At 39.2% G+C, this 23,628-nt stretch overlaps 1 protein-coding gene across 1 annotated transcript in view; it reads right to left on the bottom strand.

The window, feature by feature from the left end:
- LOC109102136 (glypican-4-like) overlaps window positions 1-23,628 on the bottom strand; it is a 35,672-nt gene that overhangs the window by 9,278 nt on the left and 2,766 nt on the right. The window contains exon 2 of the mRNA XM_019115462.2: window positions 4,440-4,598. Within this exon, the coding sequence (XP_018971007.2) occupies window positions 4,440-4,598 (159 nt within the window). The remainder of the gene's footprint in view (window positions 1-4,439; window positions 4,599-23,628) is intronic.

The following is a 23,628-nucleotide window of genomic DNA, read 5'->3' as shown; positions in this document are numbered from 1 at the left end:
TCTCCACATCCTTCCCAACATTGCTGAGATTTTGGGACCCAGTGTTGTAAGCGTTACAGTTGGAGGGGAGTTATTCAGGCATCCTACTTCGTCATTAAAAGACATTTTATGATACACAGGAGTCTGCCAACAAGCAGGCTGCAGACCTCCCTTCTGATTTCTCTATTAAAACGACCTTCCAACATCGGTTTAGAGATGTGTGAAAGGTTAACTGGGAGGATGCTCGCCGAGAGAATTACAGAACCGTATTACAATATCTATGAGGAGGAATGGAAAGGGGTGTTTGGACTCAACCAATTCCTCAACACATGTCCCAAATCTCAGAGCACTCAAACATGTTCCTCAGACATCCAGAGGAGGGAAAATTCATTATTCACTGTCCCGCCCTCCACACTAGCTTATTCCTCTACTCATCCCCCTTTGATAACTCTACTTTATCCCAGGCAGTAATTGTTCCCAATTTGGGCCAATTAGTTGCTCAGCTTCTTTCTTTCCTTGTGGGATTTCAACCCCCCTGCAGAGGCGTCAAGGATAAGAATTTGCTAGGGGGTTAATCCCAATTCTTACAGTGCAATCACATCTCCTCCAGACAGGGTCACCTAGACCCAGACCGGACACATGGGGAGGAACAAACACACCAAACTCAACAGGAAAACTATTTCTGGTAGGGGACTTAATTGTCCGTGACTCCAACCTCAAGGCTTTCAAAGCAGAGGCTGCTTCCAATGCAAATGCACCCAAACTCGCTTAAGAGTGTGTGTGCTTAAATTAATTTAATCTTAATGACATCTAGCCGCTGTGTTGATAGGGAACATGTTCTACCGCATTTCCTGCTGAACAAGTTGCATGTAACCATTTAGTCTTCATTATCATCTCCAACTACTATAAATACATTCATCTGTGCATCCTGTAGACCTGTCCAGCACAGAGGAAATGTCTGTTTGTGCGTAAACGAGAAAAATATGTTTCTTCTGTAGCAAAAACCTCTTTTACATTCTTAGAGAAACTCAAAGCGATCTCATTTACACCATAGACATTTCTAAAGCGAAGAAAATACTTATGTTTCAATGAAAGAACACATTAAGAGTGTCTTTGTTTGCAAGCATAAAAGCTACTGGTATTTTAAGGCCGTTTAGCTCATTAAGTCACATGCAAGGGTCTAGTGCACATTTTACGCAGACTGGCGATTCAGCGCGTATTCCCACGGTAAGAGTTCAAAAGACCTGAGAACCTGGAGATGGAGGAGAAATGAAAGGCATAAGAGACTTATGGCAGAGAGAAAAGGGGGAGAACAGGGACAAAAGGCAGCAGAGAAAAAGAGCAGTGGAGGAGGAGGGCGGGATCTGGCATCCGCCACATTCCGACACGTCACATTCCTGCTCACATCTGGCTGCAATACACACCATCCCTGTTACCATTAACTCCCTGAAGTCTCACTTTCTTTTTACATTCACACAAACAGGAAATCTTGAGAGCCGACCAGGTCACCTCTCACTTCCATCAATGTTCCCTGGAACCCATCACCTCTGATTCTGTTCCCTTCCTCCGCAACAGGGATGTAAATAGAATCTTGTTACTGAAGTAACATCTATTAAAACATAAAGCTAATAGATGCATAATAAACCGATCTAACATGCCTAAAAGTCCTGTCTATTATTATTATTATTAATAAACACTGACGAGAAAAATAAAAATGCCATACACCACATAGCGTAACGAATATACTATTGAAGGCTAAAGTATAAAAAAGTAAAAATGCAGTTTTTTTTGCTTTGTCAGTGCTGATAGCCTCATGGTTAGTGCGCAGACATATACAGCGCAACTGCGATCACAGCAACCCAAGTTCAATTCCCATCTCAAGGTCCTATGGCGATCCCACTCCCCTTTCTCTACCAAACACTTTCCTGTCATCTCTCGACTATCCCGTCTGAATAATAATGGAATAAAAAAGTCCATAAATATAACTTTAAAAAATGCAGTATCTTTTTCTTGTTAATGTTGTTTAATAATGATAAGTATTGATAGAACAACATTTATTATTATTTTAATAATATCATTAACATTAAACACCTTCAAAGGGGTCATCGGATGCCCATTTTCCACAAGTTGAGATGATTCTTTAGGGGCTTAATTAAAAGTCTGTAACATAGTTTGGTTAAAATTTCTCAATGGTAGTGTAAAGCCACACCCTTTTTACTTTGTCAAAAACAGCTATTTTCAGAGCAAGCTGTTTTGTAGCATTTTCCTTTAAATGTTAATGAGCTCTGCTGACCACGCACCCCTCTCTTCCAAGCCGCTCTCAGAGAGACTGTTTACTTTAGCTGCATTCATCATGAAACTTGCTAATAAAAACAAAATTAGGAAAGGCGATTTGCAAAGATTCATTAAAAAAACATTATAATCACTTTTTCTGTAGGTGAAGCTGCACCATGAATGATATGCGTGAACATAGATGCATTTATGTAGAATCGGGGGCGCATTCCGTAATCCATAAACAAACGTAATCCAGTGTGTCTCCAGCAGCTAAGATGTCGGAAGTAAATGATGACTGCTATGTTTAGTATTACATCCAACAACAGAACACCTCAATCTCTTAGGAGGCGTTCTTGTCTACTTCTGCTCCGGCGGTGAAACAATGGCAGACTGACGGCAGCTCACTCAGGGCGGAGCTAAGGTAAGATGCCAGTCCAATCTGTTCTGTGTGATGTCACACAGACAGGCATCTGAGATCAACTTGATTTGAGAAGGGGAAATTATTTAATGAGATTAAAGAAAAAAACTCTGGGTGGATCTTTATCATTATAGGGTGGTTGTGTACACACACTGCCAACACACATTTCAGTTCAAACAACTTGTAAAAATGCATGTAGCATCCGATGTCCCCCTTAAGAAATAAATATTGCATTTTTTTAAATGTATATATATATATATATATATATATATATATATATATATATATATATATATATATATATATATATATATATATATATCATTTTTTTTTTATACTTAGCTTTTTATTGTTAATAAAGTTGCTTAATAATAATTATTGACAATAAAAACAATTATTTTATTATTATAAATTTAATATTAAACAAGACATTAACAAGACAAATGAAAACACTGCATTACTACAGTTTTGTAAATATAAAAATGCAATTTTTTCTTGTTAAAAATGTTGTTTATATCAACATTATTAATTACTTTTGATAGAACAACAACAATTATTATAAATTAAACAACATCAATAAAAAGAAATCACTGTTTTTTTTATTTAATATATTAAATAAGAATTTCAATAGCATATTGATTTTTGCTGTGATTAATAAAGAATGCCTTAATATAGAATCGTGAAAATTTTTAATGGCATTGCTATTGACTATTGAAATTTTAGCATTCTGACAACACTCGTCCACACAAATCCTCACTTTATCATCAGATGCTGTCACACATCTTTTAAGAGTATGCTTCAAACAACCCAGAACATCATAACACAACCCAGCTCTCACAGAACTTGCCAGAAAACCGACTGAGTTGAGTCCATTTAAAACCGCCCGGCTGCTCTGCCAGAGACACAGAGCTTTGGTAAAGCTGGACAGCCACGTGCGAGTCAACATGGGTCTCATTTTGAAATAGCTGTGGCTCAGAGCAGACGGGTGACAAATCATGTGTGAGTGGAGGGAGATGTGCCATCAGCACTTCATTTATCCTTCCTTGTCTGTCTAGTCTTTGACCATCAATCCAAACACCATCTCACCATTTCATCTCAGAGTCAACAGCCCAATACAGCCCTGGCTCGATTATAACTCTTTTAGCTACCCAGGGGGATGTTTTTCCTTAAAATGTACCCTTGATGAACTCTGGGTCTATCCAGATGCGTGTGACCAGGCCTCTAGTTTGTCTCAATTTTCCTCATTTGACACACTTTTTATGCCATTATGGCATGAAGAGAAGGGAGCACATAAAACATGCATTATAAACCAGGCGAGTATGTGTGTGTGGGTGAGAGTGTCTGTGGGGTTTTCCCCTCCTGAATGAGTCAGCAGTGTCGATGCATGTTCCCATGCACCCCTCTGCCCTGCACTGGGGAAACCTGATCCCTCTCTCCCAGCCTGATATTCACTGCCACATGCACTGCAGAGAGGAAGCCATGCCTCTGCATGTGAATGTGTGTGGTCTGTCTGCAAGCATGAGAGTGCATGTGTGTGTGTATGGCAGATGACTGTGGGATGTTGAGGGACAGGTGGTAAACTGAATGTATAGACTGTGTGTCTGGCAGTCGGGGGTGTCTGTCAAACTAACTGTAGCGGTGTATGGAAAGGCAGCATGATCCGATCAACAACTGATAAACATTGCAACTCATTTTAATGCAAATGACAAGCAAAACAGTCGGATTTGGTCGATTTGCATGCGTGAATGTGTGTAAGAGCTGTACTGACGATCAAAATGACGGGTTCTCTGGGTGAAGGTGTTTTGCAGGTTGGAGCTGAGCTGATGAACGGGGGCTTTCAGGTCCGTGCGGCTCTGCTGACTCAGTTTCTCCTCCATCTCCAGAGTACAGCAGGAGAAACCTTGAGGACACACCTTCAGATGATTTCCTGAAAAAGGCAAACAGAGAGAAGGTTACGAAATGTAAACAGTCTAACAAAACATTATTTTTCTTTTTGCCTTTATACGATTTTAATAATAACAATAATATACTATACTGTTTTTTATTGTATTTAATAACTATTATTATAGTATAGATATAAACCAACTTTTCACTGCTGTGCTATGTAATTTGTAAATGAAAAAGCATTTCTAGTAGTGGTCTCAGACTTTTGGACCCCACTTAATGTAATATAACACTTTGACAACATAAAGCTGTTTTACAATGCCAATAAAGTTCTTGAATCTTAAATGTTACAGAGCAAGTCCTTTTATTTACTCATTCTTCATTGAATGAATTATATCTAGACGTTTTGAGAACTGAAAGCTGAAAACCAAATCAAATAAAGAACAGAACTGAACACAATGTGCTTACAGTATAAAGTGAGCTGACAAGCCACAGTCATCCTAGATTAAAAGCAAAAACTTATTATTCAAGACCCTGTGGACGCATGTTTCAGTAGTTCTTAGGAAACCTAGGCTTTCTTCGAGGTTCGTCCCATCAGAAAACGAGTCTGTGCTGCGGTCGTCGAGTGAACGGCACAGATGGACAGAGAGCGGCTGGATTAAACAAGGCATCACATTAACATGGGGAGTGTGAGCAGGGCGCACTGAAGTCGCAGCTGCAATAATGTTTTGTTTTTCTTTCTTTTTTAATGTGGTTGTTGGAATTCAAGAGAACACAAGGGTCCTTTCAGTGGACGGGACTCCGACCGGCGGTTTAGCTACCCATGCTGCTGTTCAGCGAGACTGGCCACTCTGGATAGCATACTGCACTCCGATGAGAGATCCCCACTCTCAGGCCATTTCTCAATGTGGATATGCATTTGCATGCATATGCATTTGACTCCATGCATTTCATATTTATTAAGTGAAATTTAGATGATTTTGAAGGCCACTGTGTTCCCGTGAGGGATGATCAGGACACAAGAACAATCTGAAAAGATTATCAATCTTATTAGCATGGCTCAAGAATAATAATTAGACGACAATGCTCACCCAATGGTCATTTAAGTGATTTATTGAAAAACAGATTAGAACCATTCAACTGATTAATCAATCAAATGAATGAAAACACCAATGCAAATAATATAAGGGTATTTTAATTTACTTTTTTTTTTGCACTGCAGCCAAGCTATTTTTATTATTCGATTTTGGCCAGTAAAGAGGGAGAATATCATCCAAATTTTGAAAAGTGACTGTATATAATGGTTGCTTCACCTCTGGGTTGACACTACTCTGTCTCTAAACAGGCGCAGTGCATTCTGTCATGTGCACTACGATATCTGTGACATGACTCGTATCGGAGCATCTGCTGAAAACATTGGCGTGGGTGAAAAGCGAGGAGCTGTTGAGAGCTTACAAATAATCACCATCTCACAAAACATCCAAGAGGAATTGTCACTGACCACTGCCAGGGCTTGTTTTACACAGGCGGAGCAGGAAGGAGAGGCAGCGTGTTAATGTGAGGGATGGGACATCTTGCGCATGGCAAAGGTCTGCTTTTTAAAATATATCAGTGAGGTGTCAAATGCCCTTATCAATCCTGCATTAAAGCAGATTTCCAAAAAAACAAACAAATTATAACCAGAAGTTACAACTTTATACATAAGGAGTCTTAAGGAATTAGTTTGTAACGCTCAAAAAGAGCAGCACCTTCACCCTGCTGCGGGCCCCAGACCAGCTGTACCCCTCAAATCCACTGGGACCCCGTCCAAATCACTCACTCACTTTCACACACTTGGCATCAGCTACATACAAGACCTGTACATCATATCTCAGCCCAACAGACAGCTCTTTGTATAAAGGCATTTGGAGAGAGAGAAACTAACTTGGAAAAAGCAAAGCAAATATTCTAGTAAAAACACAAAAAATGGAACCAAATTTAAAGGTGTTGCAAATTACTGAACGGGGAAAACAATTTTGAACCTTTGACCATTTCAATACAGACCATTAACTAATCAAAACAATCAACACAGGGGAAAACGTGATTTGACTAACGATTTTTAAGCTATGCATAAAAAAATACAGCCTTCTTGAGTTTATATGTACTCCAAAGTGTAGAAGTGTGTCATTTTTGCACCACCAGCAGTACTAAATGCCATTTGCTGATGCCGAAGTTGACACATCAGCCTGCTAAAACAAACAATCACCATATTTCACGTTTTACTCAATAGGTTCATAATCAATACATCCATCTTTTAAGAGTTCAAGTCAATATGGCTGCATGCACAAGCTAATCTTGGCAGACACATGCAAAAGGGAGGTTTGTGATTTCATGTTGCTTTAACGCAAGGCCAAACTTTTTGACAGCAATAAGATCCATTTCCATTTGATCCTTAGGAGTAAACCACCTGACTACAAATCTGTAAAAGAGATTTGTTATTACTGTCTCCAATAAGTCACTTCCTATCGCTGTTCTGGAGGCCCAAGAACATTCTGTTTTGCTGACGGATGAGGGTATGGAAACTGTCCTGTGGACAAAACCCAGATTAGTCCTGATGCCCCCCACCATTCCCCTCTCTCCTTCTTCCCCAGCCTGGATGTGCCCCTGGCCCCAGACAGACTACAGCCCCCATAACCCCATGCTGCTAGCCAGCAGGCTTAACCTCAGAGGTCGAAGGTTAACAGCCACTCCTCTGAGACAGGCCATGCACTGTGACCCTGTCAGGGACTGACCAGCAAACCCACCACCCACACACCCACACACTCAATCACAGGCCGGACCCTCTGAGTCAGAAGTCATAAATTCTCTTGGGGATTATTTCAGGCCGGCCGTCACTATAAATTGCTCTGGCCAACACATCAAGATGCTGTTGCCAAAAGAAACAGAGTAATAGGCTTCACATGCAACCATCATCTCAGGTGGTTATGAGCCATGGAGAATCATCATAGTTCTAGTTAGAGAAAACTAGAAATCTTGCCTTGGCAACTAATTGAAAATAAGTTTAAGTTAAGTTTTGCATCTAATATTTATATTTTATTTCAAATACCAAAAATGATTTTAGTAGTTTTAGTTAACAATAACAACACTGGCTTACACTCACTAATGTCAAACATCAAGAAAAATAATTAATTAGACAATTAAATGCAAGAAAAACAACTAATCACAAATGAGCATGCAAACATTGCAAAGGTGTCATCATTGCCCATAATATTTTGAATTGTTAAGATGAAAAATGTCAATCAGTGGACGATTTTTTAATCTTGAAAATGTCGAAACTTGAACGTTAAGAGGTTTAAGCTCATTTTACTTGAGAAAGCTGAAGAAAATACATTTTGCTTGTTAAAACTTTAGTTTTAAGGTGCAAAAAAGACAATTCCTCTCAGTGACAGGAGACATTTAAAATGGAAGTGACAACATGATTCACACACTCCCGTGAGAGTTCACTACAAAACAACATGGCCAACATCCCAACACCAGAGCCATCTTTACACAAGCACAAGCTTCGGTAACCACAGGAGGAGAGGAACTGCTATTTGACAAGAAGCTTTTTCTCTGGTGTGGCCTGGGGTTCGAGGCGGCCCGACCCAACTAAATCAGATGTGTTGTTTTGGCTAGTTTTCTTAAGAAATAACAACAACTTGCAGATGGTGATAAAACATCAAACCTTGAGGGGAAATGCTCCAAATGAGTATTGCTTGAAACCTTTGTGGAATGAGCATTTAATGAGTACACTCCCTCCTTTTGGCAGAGCACGCTCATGCATTGCTATTAGCTTCAAGATGAGAGAGGTTTAATGGGATAAAAGGAAGAGCTAGATATGATTTCTAAATCATAGCCTTTATATTATAAGGTTGTCTCCACCAGAATGTGCCTTGCATGTTCAGACATGTCCTTGCTGATGCACTCTCCTGCGTTCGCACCATTTGCATGAAGACAGATCTCAGCACTCCTCTCTTTGTGTGGCCTGAGGCTATCTTTGGACTGTCCATCCTTCATTTACAGACTCATGAATACAGGGTGGAGGAAGGACAGCTTTCACAATGTCTCCTAACAATCGTCCTACCCTGATTTCTGTCTAACAGCCTGAATGGATAAGGGCCTTGATATCAACAAGCATGACATCATGCAACAGCTCTAAAGCATTTATGAAGCACACAAAACATTCACTTACTTAAGAGTTACAGTGCTTTACAAAAACAACAAGAGCCAGAAAACACAGTATTATATTTCTAAAGGCACACTTGGTAGACACTAGCGCTGGATGATATTGAGTTTTCACAATATATTTGCTGGCAATATAAAATGAAAGCAAAATGATGAGTATCACGATGCCTTATGCAACCATAAATCACCAAAAATTTCCCAAAATTTAAAAAAACAAAAAAAAAAACAAAAAACAGAACAAATACATATAGAGACCGAACTAGACCTTCTTTTTTTTAGCTTTATCACCTAGACTTGGTCACCGCTAGCATTGATTCTTTATTAAAATCAAGCCTAAAAGTCTAAATACTTTGGTTCACTCAACGAGTATGAGAGGCCACAACTGGCGTCTTGAGGAGACAGCTGGTGCTCTCTATTAATGGAGTTGTAGAGAAGGTAAAGATACAACTCCTCAGGTTTTCATTGTGCAGTTCCCACCGCAATGGGTGCGTATTCAAATGGGAAAACTGTAACAAGAACCCATTATTACAGAGCAACTGCTCATATACCGGTTATAAAGAGGGGAATTACTTTCTCTTTCTCTCCAAATCCAATCCAGCATCTTTCAAACATTGCCATGACAAGTTTACAACACTACTGCCAGCACAATGATGCCTTTCAGAGACCCGCAATAAATGTAGGACGGCTAAATAGAAATGACAGCAGACCTGGCCGGTGCGTACGATCACTAAACAAAATGGTGGATGATGTCAAGGGGGTCGTTTTATGGTACTTGGAGTGAAGCACTGAGAAAATTTCCTTACTGGCCTGGTAAGGAAGCACTTAACGCTTACATGTAAGCCATATTGTCCCTAGATTTAATGAGACAAGCTTTTATTCGCTCAATGTTAGTCTAAATGACTACCGTTTTCTCTTCTTAAACAACATATTCTACCTCTTTTGAATTTGATTTTTCTATTTTAGTGTAATTATCACACTAGTCAAGGTTTCTTATTTTAGGGCACCATAAACAATAATTTTTCAGTTTTTAATGACTACTTTTGCTTTCACTAACCCTTAAAAATGGCACAGGCAGTTTTGCTGTTGTACCTACAATTAAACCTGAAGAATATGATTATTGTTGGATGTTAAAATAAAATACTCAAATGTAGCTATAATGCTTTAAATAAAAGCAAACAATTTAAAGACTGATTTTCTGGAAAAGGTTCCCTCGAACACTGAGGCATTATCAAAACTTTGGTATGTTTGTTGGAGTTTTAAGATCAAGCTCAGCCGATGCCATGCATTTGGGTCAGGACCATTTGAGACCCTGGACCAAAAAAACAGTCTTAGGTCGCTGGGGTATATTTGTAGCAATAGCCAAAAATACACTGTATGGGTCAAAATTGATTTTTCTTTTATGCCAAAAAACATTAGGCTATTAGGTAAAGATCATGTTCCATGAAGATATTTTGTAAATTTCCTACTGTAAATATATTTAAACTTTATTTCTGATTAATCTGGACAGCTTTAGAGGTGATTTTCTCAATATTTAGATTTTTTTTGCACCCTCAGATTCCAGATTTTCAAATGGTTTCTCGGCCAAATATTGTCCTATCCTAACAAACCATACATCAAGGGAAATCTTATTTATTCAGTATATTGCTTATTTATGATGTATAAATCTCGATTTCGAAAAATTGACCCTTATGACCATGGTCACATATAAAGTCTCCATCTCAATAAAATGCAAGCGCATACAGCACACAGCATTAAAACAGAATCTTTATGGGCAAACGTTTCACCCTCGCATTGGGAGTTCTGTGGGGAGTTCTGTGGGGAAATCTGTGTTTAGACGTAGGTCGGATGTCCAGATATCGAATATGTATCGGATTTAAAACAACATTTGGAAAGTGGCTCAGATCGGATTAAAAAAAAATCTCATCATGCGGATTTTTTTGTTTACACATGTGCAACAAAATCTGATCTGTGTCAGATGTGAGCAAAAAAAAAAAACTTATTTTTTGTGCCAGTGTAAATGCAGCCTAAATGTTCTGGCATCACAACCATGATGTATTGAGAAGGACCCACTTGTTCCACTTATTTCCCAAAAATGAGCTTGATGAACCTTAGAATCTGTCTACACAGGAGATCAAGCTCGGATTCAAAATAGCAAAGAAAGTCCTATTTTCCACAAATATGCACTCGTGTGTGTTCTGTTGATGCTGTTAACAGCACTAACAGGCCTGATCACAGAGGTAACGTGAAGGGGGCGATTCAAAAAGCTCAGAGACTGTGCTCAAGGACACATTCCTCAAGTCTAACACTATGAAAACATTAGCAAAAACTCACTTCACAGGTCTGTTGACCTACAATTAGAGCGATGTTTTTCTAATCCAGCCCCCCTTTCCATTCCTGATATATCCTCCTCCTGCTCCACGGAGAGCACCAACTATTCCCTGATCTTCTGAGGCCACATTCACAGGCTACACTACTGATCCAAAGCTGGGCATTTTCCATTGAAGGTTGTTTACTATAGACCTCGTTTGGAATGAGTGCCGCTGATGCCTTTTGCTGTTTTCCTTGTTTTGGAGTTAAGAGCGATATCCTTTGATAGACACATCTCTCTGCAGCCCCATGGGGCAAGTGTCATATTAATGAGGAACTGAGTTAACGAGCAGGATATCCCATGCCAAGAGGCCCATCTGACACTTGTGCAGAACAGGAAACCCTGTTACAATACGGTACAGTCCAGCCAAGCAGGGACACACGGCTCATTCTGCAAACTATGGACCTTGTGTCCGGTAAGGACGAAATAAAGGAAGCAACACACAGAGTGAACAGACATAAAAAAAATACTGTCAAATCACCATTTTGCTAAAATATTACATTTAAATTCATGACAGGACAACAAGTTTAGACTAGGGAGACTTTTCCTTCACTTTCAAATTGTTAATGGTTAATAATGATTTAACAGAGATAAGAGTGCAGCCAAGAATGTGACAAATGTTCAACAGTGGTTTATGGGTCAGTTGATGCAAAACAGGTCCATGAATTTTTTTAGGTTAAATTTTATATTAATGCATAATGGAAAATGCATATTTTAAGTAATGATTATTTACTTTTTATCGACTCTATCTACATTTTAAATGGTCTTGCAGTGGGACAATACATTTTTAAAGTGTGCATGATCTGTTAATGATCTTATTGTGAACAACTGATCCATGCAAGTGTTTAATTTTTTTTTATCATAACTCAGTGACATATGCTTGACTTCTCCAATTATTTAGAGTGCTTTAACCCTGCCCTTTATTGCAGTGGACTTTAAACTTGTATTTAGCCTAGCCGGTCTGCCTTCATCTAATCAACAAATGACAGACAGAACAAAAGGTCTTCTATTTCGGTTACATCACAACTTTAAAAATATTAATATTCCTCACAGTCTCTCAGTTAATATAAGCTCATAAAAACAGCATTAGAATTATATTTAACAAATTGTTTAAGATGGACTACTTCATGTTGCATTGAAGGATGTGCTAACATACCAAAAAAGTATTTCATGTCAACTACCCTTGTTTCAGTAGAAACATCTTAGCACAAGAGTTAAAGTCAATGCTACCTACATCTGGTTGCACTCTGAATTCACATACATCACATTCAAAAAAAGATTTAGGCCCACGGAAATGTTTAAATCCACTTCTTGCTGAGCTTTTCATTCAAATCGTATAAAATAAGCACTCAAAGTTCGCTTTGAAATGGTTCAGAGATTTGGAATTTCAGCTGAGGAGAATTAGAGTTGAAGACACATGGCAGTCTGCCACAAGGCCAAGAAAAGCATGTGTGAGAAATGATGCTTCCTTAAATTGATCAGGGATTAAAAGCTCTCCCACACAGCTGTCAAAACACCAAACCACCAACACTTTCTTTTCAAATGGAACGTGGGTTAATGAAGAGGAAATAAATGCGCAAAAAAAACAAAGCAATATGGTTGTTTTCATCAAAAGTCAAGGTCCCGATCGTATACTACTGAGCCGTAACTCTTGACTCTTAATAACAGGCTTATGAGTCTAGACGGTTGTTTGATCATTAACCAGGGTAAGAGCACAGCAGTTAAACCATCTCCTGGTCTTCTGTGCTGCACTTAAGCACAAAGCAACATCAAGACTACACAAAACACAAACCAGATGTAAAGTATGATGCCGGGCAGGCAGGGAGCCTTAATACCACGTAAATCCTCAAAAACCCTGAATCGGTGCAGTCAGACACACATATGCTAGATTGATGTACACACTTGAGCGATCACCCACAAGCTCTCATCCTTTTGTACCAGTCTATCTCTGATTGCTAAACCAGAGCAGGGCCTCTAGCCAATTAAAACTCCCCACTGGTATGCATTCCAAAAGGCTGCCATCCATGAACATTTACCCAGAAGTCCCTGGGGAGATTCCACAACATCACTCCGGCCTCTCACTCCATGTCTGTCTCCCTCTCCCCCCCCTAGCGTGCCGTCTCCGGCTTTGTCTCTGCTCACAAAAGCTCCCTGCCTACACCACTTCCCAGGTCACCTCATTGTGAATCATTTAACTTGCAATGGCTCTTTCACAGACACATTAAAAGTCAGGACACTGCATGTTTGGAGTTTAACAGAGGAATCGGCGGATCTCTGTTGTTCATTACTGATATAGTCCTTTCATGAATGCTGGAGTGTGAAGATTCTAATTCAAACTTCATGGAAGTCAGTCCATGGCTGAGCAGGGTCAGATCTCATGGGCGAAACTAGACAAGCACAACATGGCGATGAGAAAATCAAAAGCAAATCAAGTGCTGACACAAAGATACAAAATTTAAGTGTTAAAAAAGATTTTGATTTAAGTATCATAGGCTATGAGTTAGGGCTGCACTGAACAAAAGATTTTTCTGGTGGACTAGTTGTTGTTCATATAAAACAAATAGTCACACATTTATATTAATAAACGGTATAATTCATAATAATGAGCCTTTAATTGCCTCTTGCCTATCAGCGCTCAAGCGCATGCATAAAGCTTGCCACAGCGCACCGCAGAAGCAATGATTATGAATGCGCCAGGGAAAAAAACAGCAAGAAGACTGCCTTATAATTATAATAATTCTGTATTTTCGGCTGATGTGAGGAATTTGACGACACTGACTCGTCATTTCCACATTGGACGTGCATGTTTCTTAAGGCTTACATAATATCTGAAAATATTTGTTTTATATTGTAATCGGTTCATTTAAAAGTAGACATTTGATAATAAGCCACATATGACGAATGTTTGCATGACCTGACTGATGTCCTGTAATTACCACATAGACCAGCTGTTAGTGATCTGTCTGTCACGGACTATGTGACTTCACCACTTCATGTGGAATTTTATTTTCTGCAACTAAGCAACTAATCAAATCTTGATCGACTAAGCCTCTTTTTGTCGACTTACGGTTAACTGACTATTAGGGGGCAGCCCTACTTTGAGTATTTAAAAAAAAAAAAAAAACTGAAACTAGAAATGTGAGGTCCCATGACCATTTGACTACAACTAACAGGCTCAAATATATCAATCAAATACAATAACACTAGAGGAAATCTTTACAAAATCAAATTTATTGGCTGACACTAATGACTTGTGATTTCATTTGGTGCATTTTTGTTGAAAAACAGGCAACATTATAACGTTAGCCATCATGTTGTTTATAATATAATTGATTCATCCACCTATGGAGCCGAGCACGTGGTGAAGGAGTGGACACACCGGCTCCGCGAAATTGAGCAATGTTCAGTTGGAAGCAATTACACACCCCCAACCAATACCTCCAGCAAGAGATACAATAAAAGACTAATTACAATGAGCCTGTACATAAGCACAGACACTGACAGCCTGGAATGCACCGTTTATTTACCCATGAGGAAAAAGAGGCCAAAAGGTACAGGCTATGAAGAGACGAGAAGAGGGGGTTGAAAAAGAGGAAAAACAAACACATTAAAAGCTGATGACACAGCTCACTCTGATGCTACAAAGAAGGAATCCTCAATCCCTCTCCAAATAAACATCTGTGCACAGGTTTGCGTGAAGACACACACAGATGGATGACAGTGGAGAGGTTGGCAGGGGGTGAGAAGATCCAATGTGAAAAAAACTGCAGGCCTGGCTGAGCAGTGACAATACATCTAAAATAATCAGACAAATGGTAACCAACGGTAAAACAAACGGGATTGCAGGAAACTCACTTTTCCCCTTAAACAGCAATAATCCCAAACCAAAGCCCTGCTGTAACGTGACAGTTATGCTAAGAAGTAAACATAGGATGATGCATGTGGAGGAAATAATATTTTTATCTGAAATATTATTATTATTGCTATTATTTGCTTCACTGTACTAAAGAGTGGTCTTTAGACTTTCTCGGAGTGCTTCAGTTAACTTCAGTATGCTTAAGTTTTCGATAAACTGATAATAGGAAATGTAAGTGCAAAACAAATACCTAGCTTCTTAGAAAATGATTTGCATTAAATACATATATAGGAGAGTGTGTGTGTGTGTGAGTGCAAGACAAGTGTGAGATTTTAGACCTAGCTTCTTAGAAAATGATTTGCATTAAATACATCTAGGGGACATAGTTGGACACCTTAAATGGGCATCTTGAGTATGCATTATGATAGTCTGAGATAGAAGCATGAATGTAGACCTTTTCTTGCAAGAAAAAAAAATCTTCAAAAGACTTTTGTCTCATACCTTCATTGGGAAAAGAAAAATGCAACAATGCACAACATCAAAATGTAATAAAACAATACTTGTTGCTCTTAAGCACATCTTTCCTTGTAATTCTTCATGACAATATGTAATAAACAAAAGAGCTTTAGATTAGTTGCTATGCAACAAATACAACAAAGCCTAAGTATGCTTTCACTGCGAGATACGCTTCAAATGTCTATTGTGAGTAGAGTTGCAAAAAGGTGGATAATTTCCAGTAAATTTTGGAAATATTCCAGAAATTTTGGAGACTTTCCATAATTTTTTTTTAATATTCCAGGGAATTTTGGAAACTTTCCAGAAATGTTCCACCCCTTTGCAACCCTAATTGTGAGAGAATAAAGCTTAATTTAATATTTTAGCAAATTATAGAAATAGTTTTGCTTGAATAGAGTGGTGACTGGCTGTTAATAATCGATTATGATTGCTCTAAATATACAACACAAAAACCTATTAAGAAGCCACTGCTTTCTTTTAACAATCCAACCACATGAAGTTTTAGTTGAGTGCATGTGTACATCATAACATGTATAAAAATAGTCACCAGAAGGGCATTTCCCACACAACTCAACTCTGTATATTTCTCTGTCTGTGTTATAGTCTCCTACAGTACAGAACAGACCAAACAGAGCTTTTCAACTTCAAACTGCCGTAGAAGATCCACACAAACAATCTGAGGTTCAAAAGGGGGGTATATCTAGGTCAAAGCATATCTTGTTTGGAAATTTGCAAGCCCACCATAAGCCGCATATGACCGAAACCACAAACACGCTCATTGTGCGGCTCTCCAAGTCTAGATCCCCTTCATTTTTACACTTATATTCTTCCTGACTTTCACAATCCGCTTTTTAAAAGCAAAACATCTACTTAACCTTCAGCATATTAAAGGTTTTAACGCAGGAATGCTACATCTTATCCCCCTTGGTAAAGCAAAGAAGCGGAAGCCCGAGTCGTTCTCTGACAGTGTTTATAACCGACATCTAAGAGCGGCTGAAATCCACCAGATGTCGAAACTGACGGACAAGCATCGAGGTAATGCAAAAGAAAGAAGAGGGGATGGTGAAAGAGAAAGAGGGGCCCACGGGCAGGATGAGGTCAGGTCAAAGATCTTATTTCAAGTCCTCAAAGCTACAACACTGCAACAATGATTCTGATATACCTGTTGGGCTTAGGAAACTGGATAGCCGTGAAGTTGGTGGGAAGAGCGGCAGCAATAAGTGACTGTAGCGGGAGTAAACCTACACCGGGATACACTTGCTATGCTTTTGACTGACATCTCGACCATCTAGAATATTATATATGGACAGGAATGTCAATAAATCAACCAATAAGAGGATCTTCTGCTCTCAAAGAATGAAAGGAGATAAAAATGTGGCCATTTTGAGGTTTTCAGGCCGGTCTTCCATTTTGTTTCTGTGAAATCATCACTATGACTTTGCCCCACCTCAAAAACATTCATCCAGGGTCTGTCTGAGTGACTTGTGGCAAACTTAACAGTCAAACTAGACTAGGGGAAAATAAAAAAATCACTTGAGCCAGAGGTGGGACCGGAGCCGAGGCATTTGGTTTTGATGACTGTTTTAGTAGTTCCCATCACCTCGTCAGTTAAATTGACAGAGGTCTGCGAGGGAGCTCTTTAACCGCCTCCGCCCGTCTGCCCGAACACACACCACCTCAATTCTCCATTCTCTCCAAAGGCTTTTTTACATGTGTATGAAGTGCAGAATTAGGTAATCGAACTGGCCACATATAAGCGGGCTGAAACATCCTGGTCTGAGGCTCATCAGGGGGAGTCTTGATGTTGGCCGTGGGAGTAATTAGCAGGGATTACAGGAAACCTGGAACATTCCCAGAGTGGAGGGCTTCTGCCCAAAACCAAGATGAGCCCCTGGCCTACATCTCTCGGCTCTCAAAACAGCCACAAATGATTGTGAGAGGCGGGCGAAAAACCACAGACATAATATAGTCATAATTATCATTACTGATTTACATTAAGGCTGTTATGATTCAATCATATCACGTTTCCGTAACACTTTACAACTGAGGTCCAATTTGTTAACATTAGTTAATGCATTTTCACTGTTAGTTGATGATACAATACTTTCACTGTATTTATTAATATTTTTACATGTACTTATACATTTCTGACATTAAATTGTGTAAATTAACATTAGTTAATGTATTATGAATTAACATGAACTGCTCATAAAATAACAAATGGCTTGTAAAAATTGTTAATTCTTGGTTCATGACAATGCATCAACTAACATTAATGAAATGAACTTTATTCTAGAGTGTTACCAACACTCAATTCAATGCCGCCTTGCAGAATAAAAGTATTCATTTGTTTCTTTGAAAAAAAATCTTACTGAGCCTAAACTTTTCAACGGTAATTTACAAACGGTGATGTACTTAAAGATATTGTGCATCATTAAGTAGTTTGTTTTACTTACATGTTTGTGAGACACAAAACACAAGAGGAAAACAGGGTGCACCACATTTATGTATTTCTCATTTGGTTGAGTTTATGCAGCTTTTGGAGTTGTAAAGATTTTATGGAGTGAGGAACACCCTTTGGGAGAAGATCTCGGAGCACTGTTCACGGCTAGAGGACCAACACCAATGTGACTGAAACCAGACAAAGAAAAAGGACCCACCACCTCTCAAATAACACACACAGGGAGTTTTGCAGAGGAATGAGGTTAAGGGAATGTCCCAGTGGAGAACTGTATCCAAAGCTCAAGCCTCTAGTCAGTATCTGCTCGACAACTCCTGCACATATTAGCCATGCTAATGCCTGATAACAAAGCCACGGGAGGAAGGGTTTGAGCAAACAGCAGCCTTCGCTGTAGCAGTCTGTTTTGGTATTAAAATCATCTGGAAAGCTTCCCACACACAGAGCAGATAGGGAGGTGAAAAGAGTGGGACAAATGAAAGGAACGGAGGGATAACACTTGGACAAGACTACGTAGAAATCCAGGTTGGATGAAACCGCACAAGGAGAGAGAGCCAAAAAAAAAAAAGTGCAGAAAAGCTGCTTCGGCACAAACACTTCCAAAAAAGCCGTCCCTATCCAGCGGGATGCAAGGGAACAGTAACAAACCCGGCGGCCAAGTTTGGGGGCCCAGAGAGTGTCGATTTAACAGCATGCAAATGGGAAGTGTTAACAAGGAGCTTCAGTGGCAGCCTGTATCTGCCTTCAAGTGTGGAAAGCCACAAACAGAGGGCCAGATTTTACACAGCACCCATCCGACATCACTCTGTACTGTGCCAGATTTACTCAGGGAAAACCACAAACTACACTAACAATGTCACAAGAGACACACGTCTTGGGTTGAGGAAGTGAGGGGGTTTTTTCTTCATGTCTCTGCACATCTGCCCTATTCAGGGTGCACCGATGACTCAGGGTGAGTCAGAGCCAACGAATCCCGCCCCGGGCCATGTTTCGGGGCGTCCCTCACATTCCCTGTGAGCAGGTCACACGCTTTCGCTCAATCATACGCGGTGGCAGCTCCTCTTAGTAACATGTTAAGTTGCCACTCACTGCCGCCCTTCTTCTGTCAGTCAGAACTCCCTCCTCTTTCATTCAACGGTCAGTCAATCCTCTGTTGAAGATCCTCCGGCTGAGTCTTTGTTGCCACTCCTGGCTCTAAGGTCCCAGTGAGGAGGTCTTGGTGGTCCCCTGTGGAATGCACTAAGGAGGGGATAGACTTGGGCTAAAAGGGGGCGTCCCATTGTTCCCACACACTGCACTTACCCCCCACCAGGCTGTCGCTCTCAGGGGTTATTTTGGAGGGGGATTGAGAGGAAGCAGAGGAAGAGAGGCTTTCACAGATCATGAAAATCTTGAAAAGAACATGGATGTAACCCAGAATCAGTACTGCAATTACCTCAGAAATAATTATGGAAGTATTTAATGAAATAGCAATTTCATATGAATTTGCATGATGGGATTCATACGGAAAGTATGACTTAAAAAAAAAACACCCCTAAATCTGCTAAGCAGGTCATACAAAAATGTACTAATGAGATCATACAACTTAATTTGAATTTATCAAAACCTAAAATAGTTGCGAATTACCATGAGAGTGTGTTGGCCCGGTCGCATGGCATTACTACGTTCTCCTCCTGCCTGCTCATTACCAAACACTGCTCAGTTCTCATTCACAAGACCACTTCCTCCTGATAGCCAAACTCAATTACAGGCAGTTATCCACTGGGGTCAGGTCACTGAGAGCACAGCGCACAGATCAGCTCCGCTTCAGTCTGTCCCACAGCAGGGCAAACGTGAACTGCAAAGCCATCTGACCATAAACATACAATTAAGACAAAAACTATTTTAAAAATATTTTATTACTTTCATAGAATTATTATACGCCAAGCAATTTTAATGGTCTCATATTGATATTAGTACATTTAATAATTCATTTTTCACTACCAGACTATTTAAGCAAGATGTTGAGAAAGTTTTAAAAATGGTGACTAATGAAATTTCACTTTAACAGAGAAAAATACCTTTCAGTCAGTAACATTTAAAATAATAATAAAAGTATTAATAATAATACTTACTATACTTAACAATACTCAAGGATGCATTAAATTCAGCAAAAGTGACAAGACATTTATAATATTGTTTATATTGTAAAGATTTCTATTTCAAATAAATGCTGTTCATCTGAAATTTATCAAAGAATCCTCGAAAAATGTATTACAGTTTCCACAAAAACAAAGCAGCACAACCGTTTTCAGCATTGATCATAAGAAATGTTTCTTGAGCAGCAAATCAGCATATCAGAATGATTTCTGAAGAATCATGTGACACTGAAGACTGAAGAGTAATGACGCTGAGATTCAGCTTTGCCATCAAAAGAATAAATAGCATTTTACAGTACATTAACACAGAACAGTTGTTTTAAATTGTAATATCTCAATAGAAATAGTTCATGGACATGTTACCTGTCATCTACCTTAAAGCAGAATTAGAAGGGCGTTAATGTGTAATAAAAATTAATAATTCACAAAATACTTAAGTATTTTTACTTTATTATTCCAGTAACATATAATATAATAAGTAACATCTGCCCTGATAATGGCACACACAGCTGCCAATAGTGACAACAAACATGATTTGTTCTTTCATTATCGCACTTGAGTGATTATCCTCTGATTAGCCGGAGCGGTGGGGAGGGGGCTTGCATGCTCTGATCTGACACAGTGGCATACAAAGGTCTCATTAACACAGCATAAATGAACTTCTTACTGGCATGATCAACTTCTTGTGACTCTCAACCCATCTGACTGTCAGTGGAAACAGTCATTTGTTTGCGTTTTACCCAAATAAGCAGCTTAATTACATCTAATTTACAATCTTATCTGTTGTGTGCTGACTGCATACCCAAAACTCCATTACAGATTTAGTCACAGTACACACACAAAAAAAAAAAAAACCCCAAGAGTTAAGAGTTCGCAAATTCTATCGGTAGCTTGCAACATTATCAAATTAGCTGAAGTAGTTAATAAACACACAAGGGACATGAAAAAGGGCAGAACTACTTCCTGCAAAGTTCTGTGTAGACCTGCTTATCTACGACATGACAATCTTTCAATTATTTATCAAAGTAAAAATATAAGGCAAGCAATAATAATAATAATAATAACAAAAGACTGGCCTGCAAAGATAAATATATTATGTTGATGCATCCAAGCTACAGGCCAAAGATTAAGTATGTCCAATTCAGATCTGATCTGTACAATAACAAGAGGCCAGTGAGGTGAAGTCATGGCCTTTCCGGGTCTCATAATGTACTGAAGTAATTAAGAGTGGGATGAATCTTTCAGAAGAAAGGGGGAGGAAACATGTTTGATCTTTGCCATTGTCCATACCTGAGGCATGACATAAGAGCAAACCGCCAACATAAAGCAAAGCAGATTTCTCCAGAGCAGGGAAAAGCAATCTGCTGGATCACTATGAGGAGCTGTTGACAAGGCGAGATACCAATCCCGTCAGTATTAACCACCCCTCCTCTGAAACTTTTGAAGAGGGGCCGCCTGCCACTGGGCAAGAGGCTGTGGGACGCTTGGGTACGAGGTTGTCCTTTTTCTCTATAAAATCTTTAGTAATCATCATAAAATTACACACGTGTTTTACGACATCTTATGGCGGGTCTCCTCCCCCTTAGTGGGCAGTGTCAAGTGTCATATTACAAAATGCATTACGGTCTTTTAGAGAATCAAAACAATCATTGGAAAGGTCTGAGTCTCAGGATTCCATAGCAGGTGGTTTTTATAGGTAATTTAACTGTGGTTTGGAGGATACCAGCGGTTTAGACCTCAGCAGGGATCTATGTACTTCATGTTGGAGGATACCAGCGGTTTAGACCTCAGCAGGGATCTATGTACTTCATGGCTTAAAGAACTATGAAGCTTCCTAAGGTGCAATGATCCACAATCCTCTCAAACTGAGAGGATCTAGAGAGGCACTCTGACCACGAAAGAAAGATCTCACCTCTGCTTAACCAAAAGCTCCCTGCTCTCAAAATCTCCTTACAAAACCATGCTCATCCAGCAGAGAAACACACAGAATCCTCCACCTGGGTGCAGCTTAGTGGAAATGGAAGCATCAAGTGGAAAGTGGTCTCAGCAAACTTATTTGCTAGGGGTCTTAAACATGATACTATGACTCAATAAAATCACAAAACTTTTACTATAGAATGTGCTATACACTTTTACCTGGCATCTCACTTGCTCTTAAAGATACAATTAGATTTTAAAATATTTTCCCTTCAAGGGTCAAGGGTTGTAGTGAAGTATTTAAGTAACTCATTATCATTCATTAACCACATTTGTTGGAAAAATAGCTAGAGGCTGTAAGAGGCACAACTTGAAAGGGATCATTCCCAACCTGCATGCATTTCTTTATATAAAGATTATATTTAAAAAACTTTTGACAAAACAGTGAAAGTCATCCTTTAACATAAAAAACAGTGAAAGAACATCCTTCAACATATAAAGGCTTGGAACAACATTAAAGTGAGTAAATGATAACAATTTTCTTTACAGTTTTGGGTGTATTACTTCTTTTATAAAAAGGCGTCTTCTGAAAATTTCTGACTAACATTTAAAGACACAAATAACATTACAGGAAGGAATTTGTGATAGGAAATGCATGATAATAGCAACCAAATTAATCCCTCATTTTAGGTTCACTTCCATACAATGTGAAGAAAGCCTTTAACCATAAGATCTCAAGTTAGAAAATTTAATCATCTTTCCACTGCATAAGATATCACAGCTGCAGGAAATCTTGCTGTGCCTGCAAAAGCCATAACATTCTAAACGTCTGATTTATGATACTAACAAAAGCAAGACAACATTCAAATGAACTGGTCTTTGAATGAAACCAACGGTTCAAACAGCCTTTCTTGACTAGAATGAGTCACACACAAAATGCTTCTGTGTATAAATAATATAAAACCCTTGCTGATGAGTCACTGGAACGCAGAAAAATCATTATGCATGGGATGTAATTTTGACTATTTGCCTGATTAGTGCTATGTGTAAAACTGGCTCAAACCATGAGGATGGAATTGTGCTTCAGGACTACAGAAGAATAAAGAAGACATGTTTTGACTACAAGGTGAAGAGGGCCAGCTCTGAAAGCCAGAACCATGGGGCCACTACCAGTTCTATTAGGTTCTCCTGTGGACCATTTTCTCTTTAGCAACAGGAGACAAAACTGCAGGGCTATTTATGCTTCCTTTTTTGCATTCTAAGGACCTCCACCCCTCAGAGACAGCAGACCTTGTCACTTTCTCTGTATCAATTATCTCAGTCTCTTATTGACAAAGGCATGCTAACTAAGGTTAGCCTTGTGCAGGGTCCTGACACATATTGTGCACCATTGTGTTTGCAACTAAACCTCTAAACGAGCCTTTATAATTCATTCTTTAAAGCCATCACAACAAAACTGGAGATTTGACACAATAAAACATGACAAATGCAGACATGTTGGGGAACACTCAAAGTTTGCATTACAATGACACCTCAGGGAAGACAATGGATCTGTTGGGCTGGTGTAAAGTACAGGAAAAATTAATGCTCAATCGTACCCCATCACTTAGCTGCAGT

The sequence above is a fragment of the Cyprinus carpio genome, chromosome A14 (assembly GCF_018340385.1).
Source record: "Cyprinus carpio isolate SPL01 chromosome A14, ASM1834038v1, whole genome shotgun sequence".
Classification (NCBI taxonomy): Eukaryota; Metazoa; Chordata; class Actinopteri; order Cypriniformes; family Cyprinidae; genus Cyprinus; species Cyprinus carpio.
This window is presented reverse-complemented; position numbering and strand designations above follow the sequence as displayed.